Below are 13,017 nucleotides of genomic sequence, written 5' to 3' on the forward strand. Positions count from 1 at the left end.
TATTGAGAGAACTGTCACGAAAAACAATCATCATATTTATATATATTGAATGCCTGTTTAAGACTAAAGCATGTTCCTGAATGCTTTAAAGTGGCACAAATAATTATGCCCAAAAAACCTGACAAACCCACAGAACAAGTCGAATCTTACAGGCCTATTTCGCTGCTATCTGCAATATCAAAATTATTTAAGAAACTAATATTTAAACATGTTAAACATCTTGTAATAATACCAGATTTCCAGTTTGGTTTTCGAAATCACCAGTCAACAATAGATCAAGTGCACAGAGTAACTGCGGATATTGAAAAGGTGTTTGAGGGAAAGAAATACTGCCCTGCAATATTCCTGGATGTCTCACAAGCTTTTGATGGGGTTTGGAATTTGGTATTAATCTGCAAGCAGAACAAATTTTTAAGTAACCTATCACCTATCACTACGTAACCAACAAAGAACTGCAGGATGACCTGAAAATCAAATGGATTTGCGAAGTTATACAAGATTTTGCCTTAAAATACGAAACAATATTACTAAATCATACTAACGTCAAAGCAATAAAACTACTGGACAACGCGCAGGAAATCAGAAGATTGAAGCTAGCCAAATCATACTAATTTATATAAAGGGTATACCTTTAGTTATAGTTATAGATTATAACTATAGCTTAAGTTATTATAATTTTATAATTGAGGAATTCATATTGATGTAGTTATCTCGCAATAGTCTTGCTTGTGAATTAATCCAAATACAAATAAAATGTAGTAATAAATTAATTTATAATTAAGATTATACTAGACATATCTAATAAAGATGTTATCAAAAAAAAATTACACTACAACATTGAAATTATTTTCTTGACAACACAGTATAACTGTAATATAATATATAATTATTCTAGCTCCTCAGAAAGTGTATGTTCAAATCCCGAATGCCCATACGCTGATTACATAAAGATGAAGACGAAAGATAAAGAACAAGATTCCTGCCCTCAGGAACAGAACAGCGTGTGTTCTAATGAAGAATGTCCTGAAAGGAAGAAACGAAAGTATGCAAATTAATAAAGACAGTTTACACGGTGAACCACCTAATTAATTTCTTCTTGACGCAGGAAAGCAAAAAAACAAAAGGAAAAGGTCTGCATTCAACCAGGTTGTCCTTACTCCAAGAAAAAGAGTAAGAAAACTCCTTGTATAGATCCGTTATGTCCATATTTACAGCCACTACCATCTTGTGGCATACCAAACTGCCCTTATGAACCCATTCCAATCAGGTTTTTCGATATATATTAATTTTATTATTAATTAATACAATTTATTATTTCAAATTACAATAAAATTCTGGAATAGCGAATTAAAATTGATAGACTTTTCTTAGATTTAATGTTTTATTGTATAAAATGAATTGAATATTAATCCATAAATTCATCTTTTATCATTTCAATCTACGAATAAATACAATTTCTAATATTCTCATAAATTGTTTTAGAATTTTGTCAATTTTTCCTTCCTTAATACATGATCCACAATCTATAATATTTGATAGCATTTCACTGCTTATTTTACAAATTATGCTTACTCGTCTGTTTTAACGAATTAATTAAATAAACCGCCATTACTTAACCATTACGTACTAAAGCCGATAATTTACCACGCAGAAACAATACAAAAACACATTTTGTATCTACAATAAAAAAATATATTTGAACAATGATTTTCTACGCGGAAATAATGCAAAACCCTTTTTTAACTATCCAAGCACACACATGAAAACACTTAAATTTCTATATATAACTGTCGATATGAAATAACTGAACTAATAATATTTCGTTTTTATATTCCCCTATATTAAAAATAAATAGCTAGAACTAGGAAAATTTATTAAGGCAATAAATTAAGGTCATTTATTTTTAATATATGAAGAAGCAGTTGTTACCTTCAACAGAAGCAGTATCGCTTTTTAGAAATTGGGGTGAAAAGAACAAATTTAAATTTGAAAAATAACCGAATGGTATTTCTGACCCTATAACAACCATTGTTCTTTCAATATCTCCATTTCCACACACTCTTTAAAAGCTAGTAACTAAAAAAAGTAAACTTTTTAAAAGACGTCACTTCTACCACACAAGTCCTAAGTCCTTCTTTTGTTAAAGATTTATTAGTATTAAAATATAAATAACAAAAATATAAATCTAATTTTTTACTTATTTTTGGTATTCTTTTAGGTATTCTTGTAAGGATCCCAATTGTCCGTCCAAGTCGGTCAATTTTAATAAACCCACTAAGACTCTGACTGAAAATCTTCAACAAGAACTAAATCATGTTCAACAAGCAGCAAAACCACTCCAGCAAGATGCAATAATCCGGCAACAAGAAACAAATATATACGAAAACGTACCAAAATGTCACTCCAATTAATACATAACCTCACAAATAATATATTTGTAGACCACCACCACAGTGTACGAGGAGGCTATGGTATGTATTAAAGATGATCCATGCGATAACCCAGACTGCGACATGCAAGCTATAATGGAAGCTATGGGGGATAATTCATTTCCATTTGCGGAAACTAATAAAAGGAGGATGAGAAAAAAGGGAAAATTCGTTTATTCGATAGGGGATGAATACCCAGGCACTAAGGCTGGCCACAAAGAATGTATGGTACCAGTGTTCAAAGTACCACCTAATATGGGTTGGTTATGGAATATATACACACCAACACTTGGTCTCAAGGTAATCATATAATATAAAAACCTTTTATATTTGAACAACATCCTTCAATAAATACCTCATATTTTCAATCCAAGAAGCAAACAGTTATCATGTCAAAATATCGTCTAACAATAGTTCTATTTGCAATAAAGAAGTTATTGAAGAAAATGTATTATCTATATAAAAATCTAGAAGCAATATGTGTAAAATAAGGTAAACACCACATAAATCTATACAAAAAGCAACTAAAAGTTACAAATAATGTGCTGCACACAAGAACAAAATTATAGAATAAACAAAAAACAGCAGTACAATGCTATGCAGGGAATTAACCAACTCTGTCAACGCCTAAAAATATGGAAGTCATCAAAAAGTCTAACTAGAAAAAAGCCTAAAGGTATTAATAGGAAAATATTCCCAATATAACTTTAAATCAACGAGATTGGTTTATCAGTCAATTATTAAAGACTACTTGGTCATGTGAGATCCAAATACGGGATTACACCAAGATATCAAACCGGTTGGTAATCCAGTGTTGCCAAAACAAGTTATTATATTATTTATTAATGCGTATAATGAAGAATTACACGATGACCTCGAAACCAAATAGATTTAGAAAGTCATCCAAGAAAGGCTACTAAATCACACCAACATGGATGCAATAGAAGTATTTGACAACGCAAAAGAAATAAGAAGACTGGAGAAACATATATACGTGTGACTGTTAACTTTAGCTAGTAATTTTAAATTGGAAAATGCATACTGATCTATTTAGTCCGCACCATTTTGCTTATGAATTGAATGAGTCTATCTAATAAATGAATTTGAAGAAATAAATCAGTTATTTTTTAACCGACTTCGAAAAAGTAGGAGGTTCTGGATCACTCTGGATCCAAAGGATAAACGTGCGCAGTGCGCAATCAGAGAAGTCTAGGACACGGTTAGAGCCTGGAACGAGAAAAAATGGCAATCATTTCTTCAAAATCTAGGTAACCCCACTGCCCCACATGTCCTCTGTTTCGCCACCAAAAACGTAATAGGAAAAATTCTAACGCAATCCCCCCTCTTAAGGCCGATTCCTCCACGGACATCGCCTTAACAAATCCGAAAAAAGCCAAGATTCCCGCGAATTCATTCGAGAACCAAATGAAATGCAATCCATCTCTTGGACCACCTCAACAAACATTGTCCATCATAAATGGCACTATTTCCTCTCCAAAAAGGAAATACTTCCAGTCAGTTCATCTATCTGAAGAGCATAGTCTGTCCCAGAGATCTTCAGCCCTCCATAAAACGTCTGTCTTTTCCGAAACCCTCCGAAATCGGATCCGAAAAACCTCACTAGCAAGGAACTATCAGAACTTGCTAACATTATCAACTCCATCCTGAGGCTAAATAATTTCCTAAAGAACTAGAAACATGCGCTTGTCGCTGTCATTCCTAAAAAGGATGCCAAGTCCAATCCATCTGACTACAGACCCATCAGCCTGATTAATTCACTTTCCAAACTTGCCGAAAAAGCGATATTACACACTTTAAACAACCTCACAGGCGCATACCACATAATCCCGAACGAACAAATCGGTTTCCGTGCCAAACATTCAAGCCTTCTTCAAGCTGCCCGCGTCGCAGCAACAATCCACCAATCATTAAAAAAAGGTCGAAAAACTGGAGCCATTTTTTAAATGTCTCCAAAGCTTTGGATCAAGTATGGCACCACGGTCTAATATTCAAAGCAAAACAGCTTGGTCTACCGAATGACCTAATCTCCCTCATAGATTCATACTTGGACGGTAGGTCCTTTCAAGTGAGGATCGGTGAAGCAGTCTCCTCTCGTAAACTGATTTCCGCAGGAGTCCGGCAAGGTGTTCCACTAGCCACTATATGGCTGATTTCCCACTCCACAAACTTTCCCACAGCATTTTATGCAGATGGTACCGCTTTTTTCACAACCGGTTATAATTCCGACGGTATTTGCAACACACTTCAAGATCAGCTGAACCACGCGGTTGCGTGGTACAAATTCTGGCGGCTGCTGATAAACCCGAGCAAAACTCAGGCTATTCTGTTGCCCCGCAAGAAGGAGTTTCCTATCTAGGCCTATCGCATCCAAATTGATAAAGTCCCCATCCACTGGCTCCAGAAAGTTTCATACCTTGGTCTCCAGTTCGACCGCAGATTCCAATGGTCAGCTCAAATACAGAACGCTATTTGCAAAGGCAATAGCGCCTACAACCTACTATTTCCACTACTCTGCGGAAAAATTAAACTCCCAATCCCCCAGAAAGAGACTCTGCACAAAATGCTAGTCAGTCCAGTCTGCCTCAACAGAGCACAGGTGTGGTACAGGTATGTCTCTGAGAGACAACTTGAACTACTCCAAGTGTTCCAATCCAAAAAAGTCCGCATGTTACTCAATGCCACACTCACTATCCCGAACCCGAAGCGACATCACCAAAAGACCATTTGGTTTTCAATACAAAATAAAAATATAAAGAAAGTTATAATTGGTCATGTCATTAAATAACACATCAACCTTTCAGCCTAGAAGAGGATGGAGACCAGGAGCTTTGACCAAGAGCATAGCGCAAAGAATTAAAGAGCACCGTAACGCCAAAGGGCTTGGATTATTAGCAGTGCCCAATTTCCGAAAAGATGGTAAACATTCAAACGCTGATCTCGAACCGAAAGTGACGCCAAGGCCTACTCTACAGATTCAAAAACGAGAGAATGCATATTGGATAACAATGAATCCCTTAAAAGACCCATCGACATTGGTAAAAACTACGTGGGCACTAGCAAACATGGAAATCAGTTTCACTTGAATTTTCAGGTAGAGAATGAAGATCCCTATATGGACTGTACGCCGATGACGTTCAAGATAACAAAGAACAGTAAAAAAGAAGAATATTGTGCGTGCGATGGCGAGGAGCCGATTGAGGAATCATCATCATCTTCAGATAGTGAACTGGATATTGAATTTACACCGCCAGCTGGTATTATACACCCCGAGAGGTAATTTGAATTATATGCAAATATACATCAATATAAAAAAAATTGGTTCAAACATACATCTAATCTAATAAAATTGTGATTTAAAATTAAATCTTGATTCAGAAAATACGACAGAAATATTTAGTGATCATTACTCCATTTCTCTTTAAAATCAAGTCAAATATCTTAAACATGAAAATAACTTTACAACATTCAAAATAAAATTGTTATTTTAACGTAATAGGATCCGGAAATTATCTCTTACCTTTCTTTCTCAAAGAAAGTTCTAAAAGGAATATGTTCATATCCGTCTCACTCATAACACTATTAAAAAAAACATTCGTAAGTACACCTTGGAATAACGTAGAAATAAACCAATTACTTTTATTATATTATGTCAATATTACTTTCAAAATATTAAAATACAATGAAATATATATGGAATCATTATAATTATAATTCCATTCCTTTTTTCACACTGCCACTTGTCATTTGAAAATTATTATATGAACTGATATATGCTGTATAAAAATATATATCTCAAAATAAAAACAGGAAGAAATTCGTATATCTCTGTCCGTCCACTATTCTCCCGTAGGTGCTTGTTTTGCCTAAATAATAGTTAAAACACTAATATTAATATAATGTAAACAAGCAACATGCGGTCAGTGTTTTCACAAAAATTGTTCGCCGAAAAATCATTGAAAATTAAATATCACATATTTTTTACACAGGCTGTAAAGTTGTCCAATAAATTCGTGGAGTAGGGCGGAGCGGGGTCACTTGATCAGGTTTTTATTCAAATGAGCGTAAGCTCGAGTGAAAGGAAAAATTAGAAAAGGGTTGTACTTAAACCAGTTATAAATTTATTTGACTACATATCGAGACCCACAAAATTTTAGCATATCCTTTGTTTACTATACAAAATTTGTTTTATAATGAAAAAAAAACATATGACTCATTATATCCCACGGGCGGGATCTATTGAACCATCCAAAGGTGACCCCTTAAGGCAATGGTTTATTCAAACCTTTATACATTAAACATACGAAATATGGGAACAAAGACGTAACAAAATTTATAGGATTCCTCACAGCAATAAAAACAAGACTAATTGAAAAAAGTAACTTAATTAATTTAGTGACTGTTAGAGTTCACGCAAACATCAGAAGTTCATTTAATGTAAACCGATTTTCTACAAATAGCTGATTGTAGCCATTCTTCTATTCGGAGACTGTCTGAATAGAATTCAACCCACACTAAAAACAAAAATAATCATCCTCTTCAGTGTCTTGAGGAAGTTAAGTTTTCTTATACTCTGTTTATTATTCTGGCTGACTTTTTATTAATTTTCTTAACAAATTCAGTGGTTCTCTACATTCGAAGTTTTTCATTAGATTTGGAACTTTAATTATAATTTTTACACATTTTAAAAATTTCTTCTATCTCCTGAATTTTTATTTTTTTTTAATTTTTCTATGTTCTGGTTAGTTTTAATTTTTTGTTCTAAACTGTCAAACAGAGCTAATTCTCTTTTTATCTCGTGTTTTTTGTTTTCTCAGCCCTGCTTTGTAGAAATACATAATTATTTAAGCACAGCGTGACTAAATATTTTTCATTAAAACCATAAAACATAAAACAGTGCAACCACCATAATACAAATTAGTGGCTAAAAATAATAAAATATAATACTCATTTGGCCCTTTTTATGTCACTCAAATGGTCCATTCCTCGAATTACTTTTAATATGTATAAAACAACTAAATAACTAAATACTAAATAATAACTAAATATCAATTGAAGCTGCTACTTTACGCCAATGGTGCAAATTAACTCATAGAAATAAAAACAAGTTTTGTATATAAAGTCCTAATTGAATAAAAAGTAACTTACATAATGTAGTCACTGTGAGAATTCATGCAAACAAAAACCAGAAATGCATTTAATGTGAGCCCATTCTCTGTACTAGCGCAACCTACTATTCTTTTGGAGGACTGTCTGAATAGAACTCTTAAGCAATATAGAGCAAAGTAAAGCAGTGTTTTTTATTTTTGGCGCCAAATTTGCAACATTACCCGCTCAAAACAAGTGCCGATCAGTTAAGCAATGATGGCTTGGTTCCGTCACCCCCCGATTCATCTAATGCCTCCTACTCGTATATATAACGCGTGTGCGTGTTAGAAGTTCATCTTTCATATGAACATAAACTTCATGTTTTGAATTAATTAAAAAATATTAAAGATATGCCAAGCAATGTAGCCATTGAATTGATTCGCTAACAATGAAACGAGAACATGTTCGAATGCGACTTTTAATGTTATTTAAAATATTTTCACCGTTATTTTATCACTATGAATGAAACTTAAGTTTATTGATTCAAAATAAGAGACTAAGGTAAATAATGTTCGCTAAGAAGCTACGCTAATGGGGTCCAGATGAAGGATCCTTGGAATAAGCATATCGTTGAGAAAAATATAGTTTATTGAAAATTGAAGATAATGTCTCGGCACTGGCTGTTTAGTACTTTACGCAGTGCTTCTGTGACCCAAGAATAATCAGCATTCCAGTTTGATCTAGATATTTTGGTGCTAACAAATCAGTTATAATTAGAGAAACGATAATTCTTTGTCAATATGTAAGGCATTAAAATTCAATGGTGAACCTACTGGGATATGTTGTGTCGATGAAAAAGTGAAATTGTCACAATTGGCCTCACCACTAAATCTATTAAGCTCATTAGTTTCTGGGAACTATCTCTTATATTGTTTTAAACACTTCTTGTCCAACATTGTTACCAAACGACGTCGTTTTGGTGAAACGCCTAATATACAGGATAATTCCATGACCTCTTTCAAGATACAATAGTATAAACGTTTTCTTGTAACATTCAAATTGGTATCAGAAATAAGTTAACAAAATCTTAAACAATTGTAGAGACTAGAACAAATTAGCATTTGCTAGAGGCGCTATTACCACTATCAAATCAATTCTTAAAAATTTATTTTACGAGCAATCGAGATGCGGAAATTGATAGGCATTGTAGTCATAATGCAACAATAAAGCGAACTATGATCGAAAAACTACAAAAGCTTCTTCATCACAACAACGATTTAATCAAAATGTTAGAAATAGTATTAGAGCGAATGCCATCTGACAGCCATAATATCGTCATCAGACCTGATAAAAAACAAAACGAACAGAGCAGTAAGCATGCGAGTAAGTATATTCACCGACAGTCGGCGATATAGCTATTGTTGTTGTCAGAGGAAGTTTGTAAGCTAGATGTATGTGATACAAAGTATGCCGCGTCATTTGAAACGGGTCAATTGAAAAGTCCCCGGCCATAGGAAAACACATTTTTTTGGCAAAATTAGTTTTACTTTATTCAACATAATTCGCTTGAAGGGTGATACACTGAAATAGTCGCTGGGAGCCAGATCTGGAGAATACGGTAGATGAGGAAGCAATTCACGAATTTCTGCCATCATTTTCACTGACTTGTGACACGATGCATTGTCTTGGTGAAGCATCACATTCTTTTTCTTCAAATGCGGACGTTTTTCGGCGATTTCGTCCTTCAAACGGTCCAATAACGCTATATAATGGTCGCTGTTAATGGCCTTTCTATTTTCAAGGTAGTCAATAAAAATTATTCCATGCGCATCCCAAAATACACACGCCATAAACTTGCCAGCCGACTGTTGGGTTTTCCCACGCTTTGGAGCAGGTTCATCGTGTATAGTCCACTCTTAGGACTGTCGATTGAACTTTGAAGTGAAATGATGGGGCCATGTTTCATCCATGGTCACATATCGACACAAAAACTCGGGTTTATTACGCTTGATCATCTTCAAACACTGCTCCGAATCATGCACAGACCTTTCTCATGCCCAAATATTCGTGAATGATATGATATACACATTTAGTTGATATCTTTAGAGTGTCTGCTATTTCATTCAATTTCAATTTACGGTCATTCAAAATCATTTTGTGGATTTTTTAAATGTTTTCGTCGGTAACAACCTCTTTTGAGCGTCCACTGCGTTCACCGTCTTCAGTGCTTATTTCACCACGTCTAAACTTAATATACTAATACTTGATGGTTGGTTTTCCTGGGACAGTGTCCGGTAACTCGGCATTATGCCAAGTTTTTGCTTCAACTATATGTTTTCCCTTCAAAAAGCAATATTTTATTAACACGCGAATTTCCTTTTTATCCATTTTTTTTCAAAATAATGATGATTCGGAACTTATTATTTCAAATATGATATTTTTTACAGATTCAAGAAAAAACCAAACGTAGCTAGTTGCGAAGCACAATACGACCCGAAAGATGTCGCAGCTGACAAAAGCGCTGAAAAAAAGAAAGGAGAGAAAAAAGGCAAAGATAAAAAGGGAAAAGACAAAAAAGATAAAGGTGGCAAAGGAGATGAGAAAAAAGGAGGCGATGATAAAGACAAAGATAAAAAAGGAAAAGATAAGGATAAGGACAAAGGCAAGGATAAGAAAGATGACAAGAAAGAAACCGATAAGAAAAGCACTGGAAGCAAGAAAGACGATAAGAAGAAAAAAGGAAAATAATGTTTACTCATTCTTAATTATTATTAATATAAACCATAATCATTCAGATTTGAAAATTAGCTTTAGAGTCCATCACGCATATAGTGTAAATTATTGAATCAACTTTGTAAATAAGTTAACATCCACTACACCACAAAATGATTGTTTTTAGGAATAATACAGCATTTATCACTGTACCAACCCAATATAACATTTTCAAAAACATATTCATTTACTCATATTAGTTGACTATTTTACTGACTGTAATTTCGATAAATATAAATATTCTAAAGTTATACATACTTCTTGATTTCCGGTCGTGTAGAAAAACATTCATTGGGTTTCTGGATGGTATGAGATTCTTTTTATCCACTAGTGAGAGCAAGAGGGGTGTAACGAATAAAGCACCGGCTATTATCACACCGGTCATCAAAATGGAAGCAACATTGAGCGTAATTAAAGATGTCTTGACTTCATCCAATGTCCTCTTAACCGGAAGTACCAAAAAAGGTACGCTGAACTCCAAATTCAACTGAAAATGATATATTTATATTATATCACATTATTATGGCATAATTAAAATAAAATTTGTAACATTAGTTACAGAATCTGTTTAACCTGTTGCTCATTATACAATCACTAATGTCAAATCACTATGGTAAGTTATGGATGTGTAAAACAGCATGTTATGTAAGTTATGAATGATAAAACTTTATTCTCAAAATGAGTGTTCAATAATATTTTTGATCAGCCTAGGACCGATTGAAAGATACATTTAAAAAAGAGTTATTTTAAATCAATTGTTTATTTATTTGACCGCATATTAGGATCAGAAAACTTTAGCAAATCCATTATTTACTACATTAAAATAATTTTATGATAAAAATGTTTTATGATATGGGGGGATCACTTATCATCCTACCCTATCCCTATCATCAAAGGGATCACTTGAGCTAATGGGTTATGCAAGCTGTACACATTAAAACATACGAAATAAAGAGAATAACATAACAAGATTTGTGGGACTCCTCATATAAGTAAAAACAAAACTTTCATACAAAATTATAATTGAAAAAAGTGATTGATGAGTGAAGTGATGAAAGATTAAATAAGATGAGTTCATGCAAACATGAAATGTAATTAATCTTAGCATTCCCTCTCTCTGCAGCGCATTGTAACCATTCTTCTCTTGGAAGACTGTCTGAATAGAAGTAGCCGCACGCCAGACAAAAATAATTGTCACCTTCAGTGTTTGGGGGAAGCTGGGATTTTTGTAAATTATTCTTATTCTTCTTGCCAACATTTTATCAATTTTCTTAACAGAGTGATCAACTTTTAAAAATTGCTTTCTTCCTTGATTTTCACTTGAATTTTTCTAACTTGCTGTTAGTTTTGGTTTTTTTTTGTTTTAAATTAAGCCTATCTTTCGCGAGAGTGTCTGTCAAAGCAGCCCAACTTCTCTTTTTCCGTCGTGTTTATTGCTTTGTGTACCCTACTTTGTAGAAATGTATTTATGTAGAAATACATAATTATGCAAGCATAGCGTAACTAAATATTTTACATTAAAATCAGATAACATAAGAAACAGTGCAACCAAACGCCATAATAAAAATTAGAGCTCTCTTCAACAAGACTTATTCAATCCCAGTTGTTTATTTTTGAATCTTAAACTATTAACAGTAATCGTATTGAGATCATAATACACTTAATTAATGGCAGTATGATGATATTCGTAATTTTTAAACCGAAATTCAGTGAGGCAATATTTTTACTTTGGGCACCAAAACAAATGCTGACCAGCGACTAAAACAATGGTGGCTGGGTTGCCTCTTTCTCCTACCTCCCCCCCACCCTTCCACTTCATCTAAAGTATATCTCTTGTATATAGCACACAGCACATGTGCATCTACAGGCGGCGCACTAAACATTGTTAACTTCTTACTTTGTTTGATCATTATTAATCTCCCAGCTTGAGTGGCGCGGGACAATATTTACAACCAAAGATTAGGTTGAATGTTGAATGGTACATTTAACATTGCAATAATTAATAATTATTCTTCAATAAGATTATTAAATTAACTAAATTACCCTTATATATGGCGATATGATACCCTTCTATGCTTTTCGAACCCTAACTCGTAGACTGTAATCGAACGAATTCACATTTTTATTAAATAATACGATAATGCAAATTGCTTGACGATGATAGCAACGGTAATAATAAAAATGTATAATACTTATATGCTCTTAACACACTCTCTTTTATAACTAACACTCTCCTAACACTCTCCCTTTATAATTTTCCTATAATATTCGAACACATTAACTGATAATAGATGTTTAATGGCTCTGAATTATTAAAAAATCTATCCTTCGTTTATACAAGCTTTATTTATATTGTATTCTGTCCATTACTTATATAGTTTTAAAAATATTTGTATCTTATGGAATTACTATAGTCCATCCAAAATAACAGTGAACTCATATCGTCAGGTCGAAAATATTGCCTATCGCAATTTGTAAATTCGTTTTAAAATCAGACAGTATTTCCCTTCTATTTTTATTTAAGAACGTAATTAACGTGTGTCATAATATTTAAGCGTAAAAATATATTATCAATGAAAATATTCTTACCTCCACATCCCCTTCATCAGAAAACGATATCAACCTAGTGCGTTTCTCTCTGAATCCCTTGCTGAACACCATTTCATCATATCGTCTAGTATAATTATCGCCATGTATTACTTCACACAAC

General features: G+C 33.5%; 1 protein-coding gene across 2 annotated transcripts in view; it reads left to right on the forward strand.

The window, feature by feature from the left end:
- LOC143195774 (uncharacterized) overlaps positions 1-10,541 on the forward strand; it is a 55,592-nt gene extending 45,051 nt beyond the window's left edge. For both annotated transcript variants that reach the window (XM_076403217.1, XM_076403218.1), the window contains exons 14-20: positions 896-1,042; positions 1,106-1,267; positions 2,219-2,387; positions 2,442-2,729; positions 5,252-5,485; positions 5,542-5,723; positions 9,983-10,541. In XM_076403217.1, the coding sequence (XP_076259332.1) occupies positions 896-1,042; positions 1,106-1,267; positions 2,219-2,387; positions 2,442-2,729; positions 5,252-5,485; positions 5,542-5,723; positions 9,983-10,283 (1,483 nt within the window). In that variant the 3' untranslated portion in view covers positions 10,284-10,541. The remainder of the gene's footprint in view (positions 1-895; positions 1,043-1,105; positions 1,268-2,218; positions 2,388-2,441; positions 2,730-5,251; positions 5,486-5,541; positions 5,724-9,982) is intronic.
- Positions 10,542-13,017: the final 2,476 nt, after the last annotated feature.

The sequence above is a fragment of the Rhynchophorus ferrugineus genome, unplaced genomic scaffold (genome assembly GCF_030347505.1).
Source record: "Rhynchophorus ferrugineus isolate W39M unplaced genomic scaffold, kcgeb_rfMv2 rfM4, whole genome shotgun sequence".
Lineage (NCBI taxonomy): Eukaryota > Metazoa > Arthropoda > Insecta > Coleoptera > Curculionidae > Rhynchophorus > Rhynchophorus ferrugineus.